Here is a 25,088-nt window from a genome sequence, read left to right as displayed (position 1 = left end):
CCTTACATTTTGCTACTTCAGTAGAGCGCTCTTTTTTATACTTTTTTCTCTATTAGTTTTGGCTTATTTAAAAAAAAAATTATTGTTATTGTATTAAGATTTTTTTTCAACTCTCGTTACATGTTTCCACTTATTTTTAACTATTGTGACTAATTTTTAGAATATTATTTTATTATTATTATGACCTTGTTATCTCAAAAACTCGATATCTCGATTTTTTGTGATATCGAGAGTATACTGTACTTGTCTGGAAAAGAAGATGTTACAGAGGTCCAAAACATTTGCCATTTAGGAATAAAGAGGAGGAATATAAAAGCCCAACTTCTGGGCTCCTTATCATTTTCTGCTGTAAATGCAAGAAAGGTGAGAGGAATGGAAAGAAACAATGGGTAATGTTTTTTTTCCAGCCAACCCCTCCCCCAACCAAAAAAAGTAAATAAATAAAACAATATAGAAGTGTTTGAAACATTGTTATAAAATGCAACGTTATTTAGCATTAATGCAGTATTCACACATGTTACTTTAGGTTTTCACTGCTTTAGAATTAAAAAGTAGCAAATTCAGTGAATAGAAAACATCCATTGACTAAGAAAATGATAAAAAGATTTTTAAAGAATAACATATTTTTACTGCTTCAATTGCTTCAAACTTAAAGCAAAGAATTTCTTGCTTTTTGAAAGACAAAGGTAAAGTTATGTATCTAAATGAGCATTGTAACGAGGCTACTGTATATTTAATATGAATTATACCTGAAGTTCATATTCGGGTGTTTATATGGTATAAATTCATCAAGGGCGCTCATATGGGGGGGGGGCAAGGTGGGTGCAAGCCACCCCTTAGAAATCAGAACTTCCTTGCTTTTGATACTTTTTTCTTTTCAGAAATGTAAAAACATTTATTCTCCAGCCATTAATGAATAAGTTATTAAAAATGACAAATTTTAATGACTATATTCTGTCCTGAAATCAGTTTCTGTGGGGAAAATATCCTGTTAAACCATGAGGAAAATATTTGAGTCTCCCCCCCCCCTTACAATTTTGCATATGGGCGCCTTTGGAATTCATATTCCTCAATATTTCTTTTTTTTTTTTTTTTCATTTTTCGTATCAATGTTCCCACTAATCAGGGAATGCTTGCAAAATCAAGAATTATCAAGGAATTTCTTTTTGATTAAAAAAAGTCAGGAAAAATCTTTAATTTTGGCAAAAACCTGGAAAATCGATAATCGACACGGAAAAACATTTTACTCAGCAGCATAAATTTATGTAGTATTTAGATGCTTATTATGTTGTGTATATATAAATTCGCAATTAATAAAAGACAGTTTGATAATAAATAAGTCAAGTTACTGGCTATAAATCCAAATTCCCTCTAACAGTAGGCAGAAGTGGAATGTGGTACAACATTCAAAAGTTATATTTATTTATTATTAATCTGATGAAAATGTGCTTTGACGGAGTTCATTCGTGACTATTAATATAATACTTTAAAATTAAATTTTGAAATTTTACAAAATCATTTGATATTTCCCAAAAAATATCACTAAAACAGGAACCTGTGAAAAACCCTAAGCAGACCATGATGATATCAATTGATTTCTAGTTTGACTCTGAGAACTTAAACTCCAATCAGTGAAGGATGAAATGATACTCCTTGTTTAAATAGGGAAGAAAAAAGCCTGTTTGCTTTGCCAATAAGATATTGAGATAGTTATTGGCTTCGTGCCAATGTAGAATTTCATACTCTTTCTCTCAAAACAGAAATAAATGCTTCCAAAGTCAGACGTCTTGTTATCAAAACCATACTAAATGCTTTGTATTTTAGAAAATAAAAGATGAATCATCAGAAATATTTGTTTTGTTTGCTTAAATTAAACATTGATTTTTAAAAACTATTAGCATAGTAAAACACAGGGGTGCCCATCCCCCCCCCCCAAACTCAATGGCGCAAATTCCTCCCCCCCCCCCACCCACCCAAAAAAAAAATACTCACTTTCGAATTGGGTTAAACATGACAGTTTTTAGAGTGTTTAATTTCCTGTCAAATTTATGGGGGGGGGGGAGTTGCAATACCAAATAGCATTTGAACTGCAATATTATTCGCCTTCCCAAAATATAGAATGTGGACCTTGAGACCTTGAGTAAACAAGTTTGGGAGACTCCTGAGTTTTGCTACATCTTTTTTTTTTTTTTTTTTTCTTTCAAACTTATGAATAATTACAGGGAGAGTGGTTTCAACTTTATGATTTGGGATGGAGTCATTACTGGATGCATATTATATGAACCTTGAAACGGAAATATAATAGCCACTTAGTTAGGGGGGTCCGGGGGACCTCCTTTTCCATTTCGGATTCGGACTCCATTTTTGAAATTGTAGTTTTAAAACCAGTTTTAGACGATCTCTGTTGATGTTGGGGAGATAAAAGGTTCGGTGGCCCCTTCCTGGTAATTTTTCAACATTGAAACGTCAAAAACACAATTGTAGATAGTGTACCATTGCATTAGGGAAAGGGGATGGGCTTGGGGGCTCTCCTCTGATAAATTTTCAAAATTGTAGTTCTAAAAACGCAGTTTTAGACTATCTGTGGTAATGTTGGGGAAAAGGGAGATTTGAAGGCTCGCCCCCAGAAAAAATTTCGCAATTGAAGTCTTAAAAATGCTATTTTAGGCTATCTATGGTTGGGGGACTGGTAGTTTTCTGAAACTGATCCTTTAAAATTGCAATTGTAGCCGACCTTTGTGACGTTCAGCAAAAAAGTTTTCTGAAGCTCTCCCGGAATTTTCTCGAAATTGAAGCCCTGAAAATCAAACTTAAGACGATCTTTAATGATGTTGGCGAGAGTGAGGGAAGGGAAAAGGGTGCTCCACTTAAACTTTTGAGCTTGTGGCTTTAAAACGCAGTTTTGATAGGTCTTGATAATGTTAGTGGAAGGTAAATTTCGGTGTCATTCCCCCGGCAGTTTTTCGAAATTGATACTCCAAAAACGCAACTTTAGGATTGTCTTAGATTGTGTTAAGGAGAGAGGAGAATCAGGGGCTCTCTCCTATAAATTTTTCAAAATTGCAGTTCTAGAAACGCAGTTTTTGGTGACTCTTGATGATGAAGGGTGTTATTTGTACGTTACAGTGATGGATACGCTCTCCTGGAAATTTTCCAAATTGCCAAAGTTGCATAGCCAAAAAAGATGGATCACACAGAGATACTCTGTGACAGATATTTTTTGGAAATCCTCAAAAATGGATTCAGCTATTCAGCACACATTGAAAATTAGAACTTAAGAATTTTAACGAATCAAATATCTTTCTATGCATGTCAGATATAGAAGAAAGTAAAAATGATTTACGAAAAATAATTAAAACACCTTAAGAACATATTGTTCTGCTTCCATCAGCTAAAACCAACATCACTGAAATTTTTAATAAAAGTCATCTAATGATGAATTGAATCAACCAGTTTAAAAATGGTAGAAAAGATGATAATAAAGTGAAATGAAAAATTCTACATAAACTTAAGCTAGTTTATGAAGAAAATATAGTAATTGTCAATTGCAGGGACAAAAAATATGTTATTCGCAAAATTCAAAACTAGTTCTTGACGATTGTCAAGGTGCAAATGAATCAATGAAAGAGAAGAGCACAGTGATCAGAATTATTACAAACAATGAATAAAGGAGAGGGAAAACCTTTTTATTTTAGTCATTTTTGATCTCTCTTCCTCTCATCACTGTTACACGTATTCATCATGCAGAATTGTGCTACTTCCAAAAAAGTTATAACAAATTAAAAAGAAAGCAAATCCTCTGATCCAGCTTTGAAACAAATACCAACTCCATCCCGTCTCCGATGTTCCCTTTATTGAAAAAGGGATACGGTCATTAAATTTTAGAAAGAGTACATGAAAAAAGTATTTATGCACTTATTTCTTGTTAAATTAAGTTAAATATATTTTCCTTCCAAAAATCAAAAATTTCATGTTCTAAAGAGAAGCAAAATGTCTGGAAAAAAATCACCCCCAAAAATTTTGATGGCGCAACGTGCGCTATAATACCCCCCCCCCCCTGTGGGCACCCCTGGTAAAACCTGTCTACAACGATGCTGTTGGGACCTAAAAAAATATTGTTATACACAGATTAGACAATTTGATTATTCATGCTGACAATTTGAGACAATTACAGTAGAAGACCGTTATAACGCCGACCTATATAACGCAATTCTCTATAAACCGCACAACTTTTCAGAAGTAAACAATAGGTTTTGAAGTTTAAGAAATCCCTCTGTTTTGCTTTGCAAACATAAAAATTATCGGGCAAATTAAATTTTGAGACAGTTTTTCATCTTTCCATCTTAATTCAAAGCTCTTGAATTGAAAATGAGTACTCATAGTAAACAGAAAATACCAGATTGCTCTTGAAAATGCAGCTGTTTTGCAAACCATGAAGCTAGCAGAAGTGCAGGATAATGCACTTTCTTTTAATTGTGAAACATATTTATTTGTGAATGATTAATTGTAATATTAGTGCTTTAATACTCATTGCAGATAAAACTCATTCTGAAGTTAATATATAGATATATTCTGAATATTGGTTTCAAAATTTGAAATGATCTATATAACGCAAAATCTGTATAACGCAAAAGCTCTGGTCCCAAGGTATGCGTTATAACGGTCTTCTACTGTATAGACAATTTGATTATAGATGCTGACATTTGTCTGGGAACAAGGGAAATATCGTTATAGACAGGTTTATTGTTATAGACAGTATCGTTATACACAGCTTTCTAAAATGTATATGACATTTTAGAAAGGTAACTCAAAATTATTCATCAAAGATAAAGGGCTGAAAAATGTTACGTTTATTTCATCATATCATTCTTGACTTTTAAAACACCAATGTACAAAATCAAAGTACAGTCAGACCTCGATATATGGTCACCCACTTAAAAGGTCACCCCGCGCACATAAGGTCACTTTTCTAAAGTCCCGGCTCGCTGAATAGGAATTCAATGTCATGTATTATTGGATCTATGGTCAGGTCATAATACATTAATCGCTTATAAGGTCACTTTTGTCTGATTTCTTTAAATGATTTCATTGCCTAACAGATTCACTTCCAAGAATTTTCCGCGATATACAATCCTTAAAAAGTGAAAAGTCATTTTTCCTATTAACGTAGTAAATTAACAGTAGAAAGTGAGTTTACAACAGTGATACTAAAATATGAAGCAGTAACATGGGCACTCAGTATGTACATATCGCAATTTTTTACCAGTCATTAGAAAGATACTTAGAAACCATTGTGCTTAAACTAAAGAAAAAATGCGTCAGTCCTGTATTAATGTAATATTAAGTAAAGTAAGTTGCACATCAGTTCTTTGCTTGGGCATATTTGAATGCAGTTTTATTCTAAATGGAAGTTTTAAAAAAGCATTTCAAAATTTCGTAATAATTCCAAAAATTTCAACTGGTTCAAATCGATTCAACTATTATAATTTAATTAACTGATGTTTCTGGACGTATTAAATTTTGAAAAGAATTAATGTGTACATCCTTGTAAATACATCCTTATTTATCAATAAATATTTATGAATCAGTTATAAGGTCACCCCACTTATAAGGTCAGTTTTGTGAAGTCTCGTGGAGTGACCTTATATCGAGGTCCGACTGTATATGTTTTAATATTAGAAATATAGTTTTTTGGCAAAAATAAAGGGGGGAAATGGATTGATCATGATTGTATATCTTGTTTGCAAAGCACCTTGGTTTGGTTCTTATTTTACTTTATACAAAATTTAATAAATCAGTGTAAAAAATTTGAACGAATTTAATGAAATTTGATTTATTGATTATTTATAAGAAAAAACTTCTTTTTTAGGAAAAGTTGATACATGTGCCAGAATAGATGCAATTCACTTCTCTAGATGTGGAGGCAAAAGTCGAGTCAAAGGTTTGTTCATTGTTTTATTTGAATGATTCTTATTTTTAAGAAACCTAGTAAATACCTGAATAAGTACTTTTGTGCTTGAGAAGTAAAAATGAAACAGCATTGTTAAATTCAGGGTTCGTACGGGTCATGGAAATCCTGGAAAGTCATGGAAAAAAAATTACAGAATTTCAGACCTGGAAAAGTCATGGAAAATAGAAATTTTGATTAAAAGTCATGGACATTTATTTCAAGTCATGGAAAAATTTCTTGGACAAAGAGAAAGGAACAGTAACTAAAGGAGCATTAGAAATCTTGAGTGATTTAACAGTATAACACATAAAAGCTATTAAAAGTGGAAAATTGAACGATCCAAAAATCAAGTCTGAATTTTGAAATCTCATTGCATCCACTTCTGTCGCAGCCACTCAACATTTTTTGCGATGTGATTTTACTGCCTGGACATCACTTATTTTGAATTTTTTGTTATTTTCAACTCTTATGTTTCATCTTCTGTAGTAGCAAAATTTCACGTTCTTAGTTTTGCCATGCCCACTCAAAAAAAAAAAGCTATTCAATTGCATGCAAGTTCGATTCCATCACTCATAAGGACTTTATTATTAAGTTTATCAGAGTTTATCTTAATTTGTTGAATGTTTTAGAAAATAAAGATCTTAAGTCAGGCGATAGAATACAGAAAAAGAGGAATTCTAATGCTATAAAACAGTAGTGCCCAACATACGGCACACAAAACTAATCCATGCGACCCACTGATACCTTCAATGTCGGGGAATTAAACGTGTTCTGGAATTTCTGAACCTATTATCTGATATGCATTTGAAAATATGCAAATTTGTAAACAAAACAAATATACTTTTGAATCAGAAGATTTTTTAAGTGTGCACTTATATTTTTTCCATTACGAGTAAGTGCTTCAAGGAGGCTGTGGCATTCATATAGACGTTTTGCTAAAATGCTCATTTCCAAGTATTACCAAGTTTGAGATTAAAAAGTGCTATTCTCTTCGTGTAACGAGGTCATGAAAATTTTCATTGAAGTCATGAAAAAGTCTTGGAAAAGTCATGGAATTTTTTCATCCAAATAGAGTATGAACCCTGTAAAATTGCAGGTTACTGCAGGCACCTGTTTTGGGGTTACAAGGAACTCCTTTTCTAATTGAAAATAAGTGAGCTTATGAATGAAGTAGCTCACTAAAACTGTAAAGGACTAGGAAAGGGTAGGATAAATGTACACAGAGTCAGAGATTTCCATTCCTCCAGAGAAAGAAGGTACCATGACACATGTTTTTGAAACAATTGGGGGGGGGGGGTGAGCAGAACTTTTTATCTTTAACAAACCTGACTGAAAAGAAGTTTTTATCTCTTTTCAAAAATTATGGATTTATTCCTCTGGAAGTATTCAAATAATATTAGTGATTTTATTATGTAGGAGAGACTGGAAATACTTGATCCTTCTGGATGCTCGATCCCTCAGCCAAAAATACCCTAAAAAGCTTTAAAACCTGACAACAATGTTAAAGTTATGCTTATACATAAAAACTGGCAACACTTTGTCTTTTTCACCCTTTTTGTTTTAGTTCAAGAAATGATTGTCTGTATGTGTCAAGGGATACTTTTCTTAAGGAAAGCATTCTGAAGTTTACATTATCTGTTATATAAAACTTTTTAAAAATATCAAAAAGTAATTTTAAAGTATATACAGTCGTTAATAATTAAAACCTATTTTTAGTAAACTGCCACTGATTGTTAATAAAAGAACAAGCATGTTGGCAAAAATCTCATATTAGGGATATTTGAACCCTTTGGTTTTAGGGATACATGATCCCAGAGATCAAGCATCCCTATAACAGTATTAACACAATGAAAACAATATAACTGTAGTTAACTTAGTTGACTTTAATTTTAAACATTTAAAACCATGGTAACATAATAAAATTTATCATAGTATAAGTGATAGATATAAACAATCACTGAGGTAAATCTGCTAAATAATTAAAATATCAATTCACACTTGTAAACAAACGCAGGATTTTTACTTACACATAATACCTCAAACATATAAACATAAACTAATTCTACTGATGAATTATGTTCTGATCAGCCAAATGAGCTTGAACAAGTAGAAATTGGTTATCTTTGTTTGAATAAAGGGGGGGGGGGAATGATTTTGCTATTGTTAGATTTGCAACAAAAAAGAGAGTTGCTTATTATGTAAATTAAATAGAATGCAAAGTTGGATTTCCAGAGTTTGAAATAAGTTTTTTAAAACAAAAAAGTAGTATGATTAATCATTCTATTTCTCTTGAAAAATTGACAAAAGCATAGTAGATGAGAATGAATGCCACATCCAGTTAGGTTGAGCGGAACTTTTAGAACTACAACTGTGATGTTTGTGTTTGACTTTTCAGGTTTTGGAAAACAGGCTAGACTTTCTTTTCTTTTTCATATGAAAACAGATACTTACATTTTTCTCCTTTTTTAAAAAAATAATTCAATTGAATAACTCTTAATTTTATTATTGCAAGAGAAGAAGCAAATAGGTTTATTTTTGTAGTTATTATCGTAATTTTTTTATTAGTTGTTGTAATTTTAGCTTCATTACGCTATTTTTAGAGGAATTATTAGTTTTATTTATAAAATAAATATTCTTCATAACTGTATTGGGGAGAATAAGTAACTGATCAAAAGCATCTAAGTTTATTAAAGTTGTGTACATTTGTCTATAAATTTCCTAGTTGAATTTAAAACAATGTTATTTTTGTGTTCACATTATTATCATTTAAGAAAGAAAATTAGTAATATTGTTATTTTTTAGAAGCATGTAGCAAACTAAAATCCATATTGCTAATCTAATGAAAAGTCTACGTATTTTCTCAGAGGGAACAAGTATCCCCCACAAGTATCCCTTGATGTGGGGATACATGATCCCCTTATAAAAATATTGAAAAATATTATTTTATCAAAACTATCTGTTTAGTTTCAACTGAAAAAACTACTGTCAGATGGAGGAAACAATTTCGATTGTTCAAGTAATTAAAAAAAAAGAAAAAAAAAAACTGATAAAAGAAAAAAATTGAAAATTTAAAGCGGGGATCAAGCGTTTTCAAAAAAAGGAAATGAAAATTAATTTACTGGAATAAATTTTCGCAATGTGAATGTTAAGTAAGTAGTAAGTAAGCATTAATAAAGAAGTGATACAGAAACTCTTTAGGAAATTAAAATTATGGACTCTCAATAAGTTGACATCCGCTTTAGTCTCGTGTTTTCAGGGCCGGATTTAGGGGAGGACAGGCGGGGCTACTGCTCCGGGGCCTCCACAACAAAGGGGCCCCCACAATACAATTTTTACAAAATATCCTAACTTTCACGGGTTGAAAATATCGCATGTATACATATATATCAAAATATTCGGATATATATCAAAGTATTGGATATTTTCGAAAATATGATCTTTTCAAACCCTGATTAGGGGCCTCCACTCCTTTGTTGCCCCAGGCCTCCACACTTCCAAATCCAGCCCTGCGTGTTTTTATGTTCCCTTAGGGCGTCGAGTTATGAAGATTTCACTGCATTTTATCTGAATTCAGATATTCAATTCTGCAGATTACCTTTGGTTCCATTTAGTCCAGATAAATGGAATTGTACTGCAACTTCAGTTTTTGAGCAGCTTTTTATTTCATGAATTAAAATAAGAAATGAATGAATGAAATAAAAATTAACCCTCAAAAAAACTCATTATTAAGTTTTATTATTTAAAGTACAAGGTTGTTGTAATTTCAAACGGCAATGCATATTGGTTTCTCACCATTTGCAGACATAGTGTATCCCAGGAGTTGATGCACAATCTCTTGATGTGGAACCGCTATCAGCAAACAGCCATTTGCACTTGAGAATTTCGACACCCATTTCTCCATCCAGATGGGTAAACTTTTGGGTCCTCAGAATGCAAAATTATTTTAGGATTTTAATTTCATCCAGAGTATCCTAGCCAAATAGATACTTACGGCAGTGGTGCACATAGTACCGCCACAGCCCCGGAGGGGGGGGGCAGAACGCATGAGGGTGCACACTCTGATAAAAAAACACCAAGTTAAAATTAATAAAAATAGTTTGTATGAGGGATTGCGCACTTATAAATCTTATGAGGGGGGGGGGGCACCGATGTATGTATGCAAGCTACTGACTCAAGGGATGTTGGGAAATCATACAGCATGGACATTGATAGTTTTTTGCTACTTGAAAATTCACTGATTGGACCTGGGTTTGAACCTGTGACCTCCACCGTTGGTTGGTTGGTTAATTCGATTATAATGGCACAAGATCCCTTGAGGGCTATACTCAGCCAAACGATTTTTATTTTATACTATTTATTCTCCATTCAAGTATAAAGTTAGGAATTGCTAAAAGTAAATGTATAGTGAAGTAAAAATCATAAAACTTCAGGTAATTTAAAATATAAGGTCTTTAAAAATATGGAAACATTGAAATAATTTAAACAAAGTATAAATTAAGAAGAAATGGATGAATCGATATCATGACAATTAACCTTGAACTATAAGAGAAGGACAAAACCACATAATGACATGACAAGCACTAAATTAAAAAGAAGAAACCAATCTTCTGGAGGAGGAGTATAAATTCCAGCATTGGCCTTTGACGCAATTAAAAATTTTTGCAAAGTTTTAATTGCAAGAATTTTAATTTGTCAGAAGCAACTTTTTTTTAACTCTAATTTTTAGCATCTCTTATATTGATTGAATTTTTATAAAACCTATATGTTAAATGAAATGAAAATAAGCATTTGTCAAAATTTTTTACTCTTCACCTTTTAGTTTCTAAAGTGGAAAACAAATGGGGTCCCCAAACACGACCTATGATCGATGCCAAAAAAATTAAAAAAGAACCCGGTACAGATGTGATCGAACAAGCTGGTAATTCTCTGGACATGACTGAAGAACGACTGAAAAATGGTAAGTCTGACTTAACGTTAAAATGACGAGCAATTGCTTATTTGCAAGCAAAACACTTTAGAACATAGCAATCAGATTATTTTAATTTGAAATCTATTGTTGTTACGTATCCTAACAAGTCTAATCTTATCCTAATGGTCTAGCCAGTAGGCTGGACCACAGTTCCATGAGTTTGAAGATTTTTGAAAAATATAAAACAAAAGGGGGGACTTAATTTCAAATCTTCCTCCTTGAGTCCTAAGCAAAAGAAAAAGTGATCTTTCAGTTGAGGTCCCCATGTATTTCAGTTTTTGTTTGAATTCTTGCATTGTTTTCCGAGATAGAAGTAGTAATGCTTCACGAGAAAATTATTCTGCCGTGTCAACCCTTTGAAATGATTGGTGTCAAAAATTTACCTTCAGCTCTCCTATTGAGGCACATAATCAGGGTTTCCGCTACGGTCGCATTTTTCGCATAATGCGAAAACACTATCTGAATTGCGAAAATAAAGCAATGCATTTTCGTTTTTTTGCTCAAATAAAAAATAAATTAGTTTTTTAAATAAAGAAGAAATGTATGATCCTAGAGAGGAAGCGTGCATGGCGATAATCAACTTAATCTTTTTTAAATCTTAGCTAAGATGTTTAAACTACAATTAAGTTCAATAACTATTAGTCTTATCCAGCATTATGTCCCCCCAAAAACTGCTTTATTAGGAGGAGGGGACTGCAACATTCTAAACACCAATCATGTTTTCTTTTTTTATTTTATGTTTTAAAAAAAATTGCTGTTGTACTTATTTCTTCAAGGATGTCACAAATGAAATATGAATTTTATTTTCAACTGGAGATGAAACACACTGAGGCATATATAAATATATGAGAATGTGTAACATTTTAGCATTTTGCTAACATTTTTCCATCAATTTTAGCTTTTATGCTAAAGAACTTTTGAACCCAGCTTAAACCCTGCACATAATGTGTACCAATTTTTTTGTGAATCCTTGTTTAACAGATAGCAGTCACGCTAAAAGTGGAAACCGTTTGATTGGCTCAGCAACTGAAGGGATTAGGGCCAAAACTAATCGACATCAGCTCACATGGAGATGCACATATGTACCAAGTTTCTTTCAATTCCATGTATATTACGTTTTTAGTCAGATCACCCTCAAGAAACTGGTCAAATACGTGCTAAACACAAATAAACAGACAGATAGTTTCAAAAAATGGTTAAGGTAGGTTCAGCGCACCTTAAAACGTGTTAATCTGTCAAAAGGTGAATTCTCGCTTAATAAGTAGTTCCTTCAATGTAGAAGAAAGTAATCGAATAATGATCCTTTTTCAACTTTATCATTTGACTCCTAGATTGTTAACATTTTGTCTTTTCGTCACAAACAAGAATGGGGTTACTTTAAGTAGAAGCAAACTACTAAGGACAGAGCCTCGTTACCACAGGGGCATGATGGGCACAGGCCCTTCCTCTTAGATTTCAGGGGGACCCAAAATCCCCTTAATTTATCATGATAATTAAAAATAAATAATGATTTTACTTAGAATCTAGATTACAATGATATCATTGATATTTGTGCAAATGCTAATACAAGCAAAAAATCTCTTATTTGTTGATAAAATTCCCTTTAAAACTTGATATCTTTGCAAATCCTAAAACCACTCCCAGTTTAGTCTGTATTTACTACTAAAATTTATACCATAGATAACTTTGAAATTTACAATTCAGTGCAACAGGAAAAGTTTAACCACATCTTATATAACTATCGTATACAATGTGTCTTCTATTTTTTAAATGTATAATACTCTATTGTGATATGAGGTAACACCAAAAAGCGGGAATGGGGGGGGAGGGCACAAAATGAATTTCATGCTTAGTGTCTTCAAAACTCTTAGTCTGGCCCTAGGGGCCAGACTGGCCTGGCCTAGGGGGGGGGCCTAAAATAGAACTGTGCCCCGTGTCCAATATCAGAATGATCGGGCTCTGACTAAGGGGTCCGTGGCCTAAGAAGTTTGGGAACTGCTGGTCTAATATCTTCAATTTATTTCAAACTCATTTCCTCCTACCCTGCGAAGTTAAACTACTGTTCATGTGTTGTAAACATCAGATTTTTTCTTGTAACATTTATTCACTCAGAATGTTAATTTAAGAGTTAAAAGCAGCCTATTTAACATCCAAAAGTTTATGAATGTCAAATAGAATGATTAAAATAAATGTGCCCTTTTTGTTAAAACTTTGTATTATCTACCTTTTTTTAGTTTCTAAAGCAGACAACAAATGGGGTACACAAGCACGACCCATGATTGATGTGAAGAAAATCAAGAAGGAACCGGGAACGGAAGAGGTGGAACAAGGAGATTGCCTAGAAATAATTGAAGAACGACTGCAAAACATGGAGTCTCACTTAAAGATAAAAACTGGTACATTCAAAATTTTTGTTTATTGATTAGTTGAATTATAATAGTTCCTGCCTTGCTAAAACATAAAATAAACAATTTAATTGTTTAAAAGAAGATATAAATACATTTAATTACACAAAATGGCAAATTATTGCAGATACCTATTTCGGCATTACATATACGAAGGCTTTTGTCATATGTCTTTTCATCTATTGTATTGTAAAAGGTGTTCCTTGCTACGCCAAAACATGTATCCACAATAATTTGCAATTTTGTGCAGTTAAACATTGTTATGTCTTATTTTACTTTTCATGCACAAAGGTATTTATTCGCTTCTAATTTAGTTTGTTATTTTTGTACTTCTCAAACTAAAAAAAGCATGAAATGATGAATTGATTTGGAATATTCATTAATAACTTATGCACATCGTGCTTATGAAGACCCTATATATAGCCTTTAAAATCAGACTATAAATTTATTTTATACACTAATAAATATATTTTTTTAAATATTGAAGGTATGAAAGGCAAAATGAGACAAAAAAAAAAAAAAAAAAAAATGATGAAAAGAAACATTATAAAATGTGCATCTTTTTTAAAATTATTATTTATTATCATTTTTGTTACTACTTTTAATTATTTTGCTGCATTTCACTCCTCATTTTACTTTAAATGGCTGACTATATTTTATCTTCAAACAGTCTGAATTTTAAAAAATATATTGCATAGAAGTATGTTGGGGTATTCTAATGTGACTTTTAGATTTTAAATTTGATTCAAATAATTGACATTAAAATTTAAAATATGAAAAGTGCCCCAAGGTACAACACTCTCCCTTACAATTCATTATCTTTCTGTCTAAAGTTATCTGTTCTTTTTATTGGAGGATAGAGTGTGGCCATTCTCAATGTTACTCTTTTGAAATAAATTTTTATGAGTCAAATTTATTTGCAATTTTTATTTTGTTTTTATTCTCATGCGCATTTGTTCAACTTAGGTTCTTTGTTGTTTTTTTTTTTTTTCCTTTTTATTTATTTTCGAAAATACTGAGCAATGTTGCATCTTTTTTCAGACAGTTCCCTTAGACACAGTATCTTTCAGAGATTGAAAAATTTAGAAGACAGAATTTTATTCTTAGAAGGCATTTCTCCAGAATATTTTCATTTTTCTGTAAGTTTTTATGCATTTTTTTCCGTAATTATGAATTGTATCCTGATTTGCAAATCATTTTTATCCTTGTATGAAATTGAATATGTTCATTAGAAAAAAGCTAAAATTCAAGTAAAAAGTGTTAACCTCAAAGATAAACTATATTTCTTTACATATTTTACTTATTTTTGACCATGAATGCATATGAGTTAATGCTTCATTTAGTCAAACTAAAACTTCATTTGTAATGCATCAGTATACATTTTTTGAGATATTTGAATTAATTGTGATTGGATTTATGATAATAATCTCAATTATATTTTTTCTGTTATCTTAAAACTGTAAATATTTAAGGTACATTTACGCATTGTGTTGTTTGTTGTAAGCTAATAAATTATAATATTTTCAGGGCCCCAAAGATAGTTCACCGAAAAAGAAAACAGATTCTGAAAAAGATAAATTATATTCAGTAAGCTGTTTAAATTTTTTATCATCTTGTATTGAAGTTGTAAATACATTATTTTTTAGGGTATGGTTATCAACTATATACTACTTAAAAAAAATTAAGCAATATTGTTTACAATATAAATTTTTGAAGGATATGTTTCTTGTTTCTTTTTAAATATTGTAAGGTATAGTTTTGGTGGCAAATAAATTATCAACAGAAATTGTGCGGTGTGAGAAAGGAATTAATGAAGGAAAAAAAACTTTGATACTGAGTTGTTTAGTAGAAAACGAAATCTGCCAAATATCTGTGGGGCTGAGAAAAAAAAAAAAAAACAATTTCATTATGGAAAGTACAGTTTAAAAGTGAGTCTGATTTACCATGATCAACAACATTAACATCTGTTAGACATGAATTTAGTTAGATGTTTGTCTTTTAAAGAACTTTCCCGTTTTCTCCCCAACTCCCTACCTTTTAGCATAAAGCCGCCGAAGGACTACCTTGCAGGGGCGTGCACAGAAATTTTGGGACCTGTCAAAATGACTTTTACTGGCACCCTCCATATTGTTTACCCCTATATTTCATCCCTCATTTTAAAAATATTGGGCTCCCTTCAGGCTTGTGCCAGGGCCAACAGGGGCCCTTTCTCTCTCCCCCCCCCCCCCGTGCACACCCCTGCTACCTTGTACTTCTGCATGCCATAGGAGAATTTTTAAGACCCTTTTATACTGTCAACAAATGATGGGCTGTTTCATTTGAACCATTGAACGCTGCAATTGATAAAATTGAATGATTTGGAAGAACTTTTGTATTGCTCTTTTGATATTGGCCTTGGTCAACACCGGAGCTGTGAGAACCTTCCTTTTCTTTAAGGGCCTCTCACAGTTGACCTGTATTGTCCCTAACGTAGAATGATAATCACTGGTTTAACCTTTCAGTGATGGCGCCACCAGTCATCTACACTTCAACAATTTTGGCACAAGCTGAAGAGTCTCCTGTACCAGCGGTGGCTTCCGTGACCAATCCCAGGACTTTTGGGGCCAGAGATTTAATGCATATGAACCAGCAGTTCCGCAGAGACCCCTTGTCATTTAAGTCGCCAGGCCCCTCCCGCCCTCCAAAAAAGAAGAAAAAAAAAGAAAAGAAAAGGGGGAAGGTGAAAAATGGGGAAGGGAAAGAAAAGGGGGAAAGGAGTGGGGGTGAAAAGTCAAAACTGTTTACTAGAAAACAATTAACTCTGTTTTAAGTACCACAGCAGTATATACCAAAAGAGTAAATTTTACTTAATCTTTACGTTTTCTCTTATTTGGAGTAGTCCCACCCCCCTTTTCTTTCTTCCTTTTTTTCTTTCTTTCTTTCTTAGTCAGTGTCGCCGGGCCCCTAGTTTCCGACTAAGATGAGATGGCCTGTTGTCGGGCCTGCGAACCAGGCATGTATTCAGTAGCTCTTCATATCCTTGGGCATTGAACCCTAATCTCCTTGAATCCTGATGTCCCATTGGCCATAGGAAGCCTACTAGGCTTGGCATACCCATTAACCAAAATGGTAAATCATACCCACGTGCCCATTCATTGATAGAAAATAGACGCAAACAGTTTGAAAATTTGCTGTAACTCATTATACATATCCAAAAATAAAACAAACCTGCCTGATAATTTAGTAACATCTGAGTGAGGGACTTTTGTATTATAGGTATAGTTTTAGACATAATAGAGTGATGGGTGCATATATTATAATGTTTTAGATAAATGAAAATCAATGCAGAAATGTTATGAGAAAATAGCTCTGCATTAATTAAATCAAAATATTCACATGATATAATATTAAAAATAAGTTAAAGGATTGTGCTGAATAAGGTATAAGTGTTGTTGAATGTGACTTGTGAAAAGAGAAAAAGAGAATAGTTGTAACTACATTATAAGCCAAAACCAAAAAAAAAAAAATTTAAATGAATGAAAGTGTTTGAAAAAGAGGAAAAGTAAAAGTTCTGGTTTTTGTCCTTATATGCATCAAATAATGACTAATTTTTCTGGTTGACTAAATGCTGGCTGTCCATTATACTGTTAGCATAAAAGAATTGAAGTTAAATTCAATCATATCTGAAACTTTTCAAAAAATAAAAAGCCCTCATGAAAGTTAAAGATAATCAAAAAAAGAAAAAAAAAAGATCCAAATTATTTCCATAAAATTTATAAGGAATTAAAATTCAAACTCCTTAACTCAAGTGATCCATAGTCTGGGGTGGGGTGCCCACCTAGGGTGAGTCATGATGCAAAGATTTATTTCAATAGTTATCTGGATTTATTTATTTTTTTTTTTTTTTTTAATGAAAAACTTTCTCTGCCTGATTATAATAGAGTTTGCCCCAAAAATATACCTGTGCCAGTATTTGTCAAAAATGACAGTGAAGCTATTTCTCTGTGTATCTGTTACATTAAAAACTGTAGTAAAGTTTTTGATGTTATGATTCAAAATTTTTTTTTTGTCTTTCTTAATTTTTAGAATTGGAGCGTTGATGATCTTCAAAAGAGAATTAAACATCTACAAAAATCCTTAAAGTCTAAATCAGTTCAGTCAAAGAAAGATAAGAAAGATTAATTTTACTCCAGGAGTTGTCAAGTAAGTACATGAAGTTTGAAATATATTTTTTTCTCTTCCCCCAACTTCCCCCCCCCTTTTTTTTTTATAGTTTAAAGAATATTGAATTATTTGTATCAATGGTCTGCATTTTTAAAGCTTGGTCAGATGTTTTTCTGTGGAAAAAGCAGATTTCTTGCTTTATTTCTTTTTGACCAAAAATTTGTTGATTGCGAAAAATTTGATGTTCCTTCTTTCAGATATTATTTGAGCATTTCATCATTTTGTGCTTTCATGTTTTTTGCCATTTCAGGTTCATCCCCTTTTTTGTGGGGGGGGGGTGAATTTAGCATGCATGGTTGATATTATTTATTGTCAAAACAATGAATACTATTTGTCCCCACCCTTCTTTTATTTATTGTTTCTTTTGTTGCACCTATTTTTCTCTTTCAAGTCTTTATGATCTTTAATCTGTTATGATTATATAAAATGTCTGTTTTCACTTTATATTGATTTATTCAACTTAATTGTTTTCATTGACAAATATTCAGTAACTGAACTGAATAGGAGAGCAATTTAGTAATATGTAGGGTAGTACTATTACTAAAATCTAATCTAGTTACTTAAAAGTTGTCCAAAATCCTTCTCCATGCTGCCCAAAATCCATGTGTCTGAAAGGGTTCAAAACCTTCTTTTTTTTTTCAAATAGTACTTATTGCAGAAATATTAAAAACAAAATGATATCTATTGAAGGTAATGTTTTATATTTTAAAAATATTTAATGTGAACTGTTAAAAAAATATGTAATAGCAATAAGTCTCATTTATACAGCTGATTCTAATCTAGTTACTTAAAAGTTACCAAGTTACTTAAAAGAAGAAAATGTTTATCCAAATGGGCATAATGGAATGCAAAAGCAAATCAAATGAACTTAGGAAAATACTCTTCTCCTTTGACGATAAAAAAATTAAACCAGCCTTTCTAAAAGTGCTGGTCACTAGTGAATTTTTGGTAGGTCATGATACTATAATGATCTGTTGAATCTTAGTATTTGTAAGTTTTGCAACTTACTGTAGTTTCTAAAATAATATTTGAAAAGGAAGATCATTGAAAAGCTGAAGTCCCAAATAATACCTGAGATTTTAATTTGTCTGTAGTATAGTAACAGTTGGCAAAAATCATAAAACATTTAAATCTTAGTTCATCATTTCAAAGCTTAAGAAGAATAGTGAATCATTTGAAAACAAATTGGCAATAATAATTGCAGCAGGACAATGATTCAGATTTTTATAGCCTACAAAGGAAAAAACTAGTACAATAATACTTGAACTTTATAATGCTCAGAAACAATTGTTATGCAAAATTATTTGTTTTAATAGATTTAAAAAATGAACTGATGTTTAATATTCTTTTCAGTGAGAAAGCTAAAAAATTTAGTAAGGTACCGCCCTATAGGCAGGGCTAAGGCAGAAATACATGAAATACACTGCCAGCTCAGTCAATTCCAGCCGAGGACTGCAGTTTCGTGCTTCTTAGCACTAATCAGCCCGGCATAGGAGTGACTACTGCAGTCCTCGGCTGGAATTGACTGAGCTGGCAGTGTATTTCATGTATTTCTGCCTTAGCCCTGGCTATAGGGTGGTAACTTACTGAATATACCATGCCTTGCCTTCAATATTTGAGTTGAACCGAACCATTGTTTCGGTCACTTGTCTGGTCAGGGCTAATTCTGTATTAGCTACCAGTTTGTTTGGCACTCTAGGCTTCCTTAATAGGTTTTCCACTTCCAGCTCAGTCACTCCTATGCCGGGTTGATGAGTGCTAATAAGCACGAAACTGCAGTCCTCGGCTGGAATTGACTGAGCTGGTGGTGTATTTCATCTAAAAAATTTAGTTAATAGTTTTGGATTTATAACTAAAAGTTATTTTGTTGAATAAAATATTTTTTATTTGCTCAAAAGAGTTGATGAAATATTGCCCAGGGGCGCAGGTTAATCACAAGCTGCCATAGTATCCATTGTAAAATGAGTTGAACAATGATGAACTCTACAGTTAATAGGTTAAGTTTGTCTTTTCCCTCTATCCTAAAATATATACCACAGATATTTTCTCCTGTTTACGTTTAGTTCTATTTTCAGTGTGATTTGTTGCTAAATATAACTTTAAATTTAAACTCTTAACTTTCTAGTTGCCAAGGTTCCTCGAAATCCTTAATTTTATGTTGTGAAATAAATGCAATTTGCAGCACAATATGTGTCTAAAACCTTATTCAATACTGAAATAAATTTAAAAGACTGCAATTCAGTTCAAAATTGAATCAGCCTTGCATTAAAATTATAATTTAAGAGTTACCATAATTTTAATTGCAATGACACACATTTTCTTTTCAGGTGCCATCCTGTTCTTCTGTTTTAGTTATTTATTTCCGGAACTGTACCGTGCTAAACAATTTATTGTGTAATCTTTGGTTGTATGCTACCAGTGTGAAGTATTAATTCCTACCCCTATTAAAATATTTACTTCACAAAACAATCATAATACACTTAGTGGTAAAAATATTTTTATTTGTTTGAAAAACAAACTTCTGTGGTTCCAGTAAAAACAGTTTTTCAGACTAAGGTGGTTTTTCCTGTGATCTCTAAGTTATTTTTTCCGTTTTTTTTGTTTCATTTAAAATACTATGTGTCCTGAATCTCTTGATATAGTTATGTTTTACATTCATATAACTTCAAGCAATTAGAACGATTGCTTTGACTTCTTATAACAATATCTTAAATTTCTCTTTCTCTTTTGACTTTTTATTTAGTTAAAATATATTTCGTCAGCCCATGTATTTTTTTCTATGCTGTTGTGGTGATGATATTTTGGCCTAAAACGGAATAGGAAAAAAATATTTATGTATGGTAGTGCCCCTTGTGAAACTACCATGCTTATTTACCTGTTCATTCTTTGAACTGAAACTTTCACAGGTTTCTGTAAGGTGCTGAATATTTTTTTATTTGTTAAAATATGTTTAAAGCATGAATTTTTGACAACTCTTTGTTAGGTAATCTTAATGAACAAACACACATTCTTTAATATTCCTAAACAATATTTTAGGATTACATTTTCTTTTTTATTAACTAGCATTTCAATAGTTCTCCAAATTATTTTATTTTGCGGTACGCCCAGAAATCTGACACGGAAACCATAGGGCTCTCTGGAACAGCTTGAAAACCACTAGTGTACAAAATTGATTTCAAACATTAATCACAGATATGAATAATTTTGCATTTATGCTTCTGTTAAATTAAAAAATGAACAGGTAAATAAGCATGGTAGTTTTACAAAGGGCACTACCATACACAAATATGTTTTTCCTATTCCTTTTTAGGCCAAAATATCATCACCACAACAGCATAGAAAAAAATACATGGGCCGATAAAATATATTTCAACTGCTTTATATTTTGTTGTGAGCTGGCAGGTAAGCTATAAATGGCTCAGCAGTTTTTTGTATTATATTCTTGTAATGTAAGTATGCATTTGTACAAAAGTCATTTCTTTTTTTATGTACAATTTTCATTTGATGTTTGTGTTGCGTGTGTGCATGTATCATACATATTTTGGAAGTAATTGCAATCTCAGTGTGGACAATTTTAAAGTGCTGACAATTTCTGATGACTTTATCCCCAATGGAATAAGAGGTATAGGTAATGCAGCTCATTTAAAAGTACTGTATCCTTTATTCTTTTATATAAAAGAATATTGGCTGAATATTGCAAGTCAATACAAAATTTGTAAACTGAAGATTTTGCATTAAATATTGTTTTTAATCATTTTACGCCCAAGTTTTCTGCGTTTAAAAATTGCAGAAATTTGCGACTCGCCAAACTTGCAACCTTACTCATACTCACATCTACTGAATTAATTTCCTAAGTTTATTTTTTTTTAATTATAGATTTATTATTAAATAACTCCACAAGCTAAATACTGAAATTCAATTGCAACTGAATGTCTTCATGACATTTCGAATAATTTAATTTGGGAAGAGTGGGTACAGGGAAAACAGTGAGAGGACAGTAATTTATTTTCTCTTTGGATATTTCCTATCAGATATAACTTTTTTGAAGTGAATTTGATATAATTTGAACAATATTACAGAATAGTGGTTGCTTTCAAATCTGATGTACAAAAAATAACTATATCATCAATAAAAAGACGAATGGGCGTATCTCACTTTTAAGCATTTTGCAGAAAACTGATTTAAAGATTTCCAGTTTACTGTATCGCTTGATAACCGCCAGCAGAGATATGCCCATTAGTCATATTATAAAATAAACTTTTGACATTTTTGTGGTGTTCATAACTCATTTTTCGACTTTTTTGAGATATGCTTATTCGTTTTTTAGCGACGATGTTATTGTAATTCAACCCCATCAAAGTAAAATATGTGCATTGTTTGTTGCATTGTTTATAAACTGTGAGATGACTTTTGCAGAGTTGTGTTATTAATCTTACATTAGCCAGTTATTTAACGTTCATTTTAGCAGTAAAATGATGAAGTTAATTTTCTTTGTCTGAAAATGCCACCAACTGAGTTTATATATTGCAAAGAGGGAACACTAGGCGCTATTTGTGTCTCATTACTCCCATGGTACTTTTACATTGAAAGTGGAAAAATTATTTATTGAATTAAATTTAATGACAGCTAACCTGTTGATGCTAATTATAAGATAAGTTTAAAAGCCCCGCACTGACAAAATAAGGATGGTTGAATGGAATTATGACTACTATAACTTAATAATATCACGTAAATATTTCCATTTTGTACTTGTTCCATTAATTTGTTTTATAGTTTCATTGCAATGTGCTAAATGTAATAATATTTATATGCATTTCAATATTTTAACGTGCCTAGAAAAAAATAAACTCATTCGGAGGTTTTCTGAAATGAGCAGAAAAGAAGCTGTTGTACTGGTGATCGACAACGGTTACTGTGAAAACATTCCATCCTTATCAAATGCTACTTCGCAAGAAGACACTTCAAACCAGTTTACCAGTCCAGAATCATCAAAATCATCACAAATACGTGGTAGATGTTACTACTGTGTGTCAACACAACATGAAATTTACCTTGCCAAAGGCAATAGCTTATACCAAAACCAAACAGCAGCAATCATTCATATTTTTATCAACTATCAAAGGGACCTCTGACCCTCAAACAATGAAGGACTGTGTGCCAGGCGCCTTGCCTTCAGAAGAAAACACAATAGATGGTGGTGCCATCTATGGACAGTTCGAGAATTTAGAACCAGGCCAGCAGCCAAATAACTTTCTGGTCTGGCACCCCCAGAGGCATCGTTTCACTTGAAGGACATTGTGACCACGAGCATATTTAACGTCGCCCAGTCACCATTAATGACGAGAGTGGATCTTCGACCAGCGAGGATCGAACCCAAGACTGTCCGACCCCAAGTTCAATGCCTTATCGGTCAGGCCGCCATGGCCCTTCATATTTTTAATGCCCGACGCGCAAAAGAACGGGGTTATAAGCTCAACGTAGCTGTCTGTGGCTCTCTAGCACTTAAACATAAGGACCGATTTTGAAAAAAAAAATGTAAGTTTTTGAAAGGAGAGTTGATCAAGAGTGTTCTTGCTAGGTTGCATCTTCGGATGACATTAATTAATCAAGATATTAATTAAAAACCTCTAAAACTTTTTTGCAGTGAAAATATGTTTCAAAGTTTAGTACCAAAATAAAATAATTTTTTTCTGCATCTGATAGAACTTCCGTGTTATATAGAATTGGAATTATAACATTTTTTCAAGCAGATTTTAAATAAGGCTAAGCTTTTATTCACATGATTGGTAACCGAATTCATTGTTGCCCTGACAAGGAAAGAAACACAATTATATAAAAACTAGAAAATTGCCCGTCAAGTTATGACGGGTGAAAATTGCTTCTACATTTGAACGAAGCCATTGCCCTTTGGTGATATTTTGATAGTTGAAATTATAACCCTAGCTCCAGTGAATGAACCCTAAACTCCAGTAGGTAGTTTTCATTGTTGTCCCTTTTTTCGTTTCTTCATTCCCCTGAAATAACACAGTCTTACCAGTAAAACGGTTAAGTGAGCGGATCGAATTCAGCCTTGTTACAATAAACCCTTTCCCTTTTTGCATGTTAAAGATTACCAAAACACATTATCAAATTATCATGCCGTGGCGCGAGTTTCATTGTTGAAACCTGCGGGCTAATCGATCATCGGCTATTATTTATATGAGGATGAGGATTTTATCTCTTGCCAGCTTCTATTTAATAGCAAATAAAATACTTGTAATTGATTCTTAATAGTATAAGGCTTTTTAAAGGATTTTCAATTTTCCTTCTTAATTCTACATTTGCGACTCAGTTGTGGTTTTTTTTTTTTAAATTTTAGTTATTTTGAGTGAATTTAGATTCTTTGAAAGCTTGCTAATTCAAAAAATTCTGTTTCAGAATTGCATTTTTTTTTTTTTTTTTGTGTGGATTCATAGTTTTTCTAGATCCACTTTTATAGTACTTATTACAGTGATAGATATTGAACCACTGCCAAGAAATTGGTTTATGTGCTTTTTAATACCAAAAAATGCAATTGAGTTTTTGTGTCAAACTGTCCCCACCTTCCCCTATACAGTGAACTCCCACTCTGAGTCAATCAAGAATTTTAAAAGAGGTATTTTTACAGCAAGAAAAAAAACAAAGACTGATTTTTTTGAAAACTTATAAATTTTTAAGGTTAGCTGCTTTTGTTCGTTTTTTGCTTTCTTCTTTGTTCATACACTTGTTCTTTATCGATGTTAAGTTGTATTGTGCATAAAATACATAATATTTTCACTATTTGTATGAAGTTTTATGTTTCAATACCATCAAGTTTTTGAGAAAAAAATTTTTGTTACCTTCTTTGTCTATCGTTTTTTTACGTTTTTACAAGTTATCCGCAATTTCCATAATTCCATAGATGATGAGGAGTTTACTGTGTTGCCAGGCCGGGGTTTACGTTCCCGCAGACCCCACAGTGCACTAGGAGGGAGGGGCATGTCTTTAACGGGCCCAACAGCCCAAGGAAAAAAATTAAAAGAAACTAGCATTTTTACTTATTAACGTTACTGATATACACTGCTGGCCTCTGGGCAAGGGTCCTACAGAGTTTTTGCATGGGGCCCAAAATCCATAGATCCGGGCCTGTGTGTGGCCTTTTGTTGTATTTTGTGGAATTGTAACATTTCTGTTAGATAGTTTATAGAGTTTCAAGTTTTCCCAATTAGGCTCTTTCCACAAATTTGATATTCTTTTTTGCTAGTTGGTAGTGAAATGTCATTTTTAAAGAAGAACACAATTGTTTTTCAATTTGTTATTTATTAACACTATACAATAAGCTCTTCTTTCGGTGCAGATAAGACAAAAATGTTCCTATTTTACAATGAGCATTCTATGAGCACTAGATGGGCAGGACATACGTTTGATATACCTGAATAGACTAATTTTGTATGAGTTTTCATTTAATATCCATGATGTCCATGCAGGTCATGAAGGCCATGACCACCATGAAGCCCTCCATGAAGATCTCCATGGAATCCATGAAGACCACCATGTAGTCCAT

General features: G+C 32.4%; 1 protein-coding gene across 2 annotated transcripts in view; it reads left to right on the top strand.

Moving 5' to 3' along the window:
- LOC129222780 (MAP3K12-binding inhibitory protein 1-like) overlaps nucleotides 1-17,510 on the top strand; it is a 37,589-nt gene extending 20,079 nt beyond the window's left edge. For both annotated transcript variants that reach the window (XM_054857317.1, XM_054857316.1), the window contains 6 exons: nucleotides 5,870-5,941; nucleotides 10,770-10,907; nucleotides 13,154-13,315; nucleotides 14,366-14,463; nucleotides 14,852-14,911; nucleotides 17,390-17,510. In XM_054857317.1, the coding sequence (XP_054713292.1) occupies nucleotides 5,870-5,941; nucleotides 10,770-10,907; nucleotides 13,154-13,315; nucleotides 14,366-14,463; nucleotides 14,852-14,911; nucleotides 17,390-17,485 (626 nt within the window). In that variant the 3' untranslated portion in view covers nucleotides 17,486-17,510. The remainder of the gene's footprint in view (nucleotides 1-5,869; nucleotides 5,942-10,769; nucleotides 10,908-13,153; nucleotides 13,316-14,365; nucleotides 14,464-14,851; nucleotides 14,912-17,389) is intronic.
- Nucleotides 17,511-25,088: the final 7,578 nt, after the last annotated feature.

This window comes from Uloborus diversus, chromosome 5 (assembly GCF_026930045.1).
Source record: "Uloborus diversus isolate 005 chromosome 5, Udiv.v.3.1, whole genome shotgun sequence".
Lineage (NCBI taxonomy): Eukaryota > Metazoa > Arthropoda > Arachnida > Araneae > Uloboridae > Uloborus > Uloborus diversus.
The sequence above is the reverse complement of the archived record's forward strand: the minus strand, read 5'-3'. Positions and strand labels throughout refer to the sequence as shown.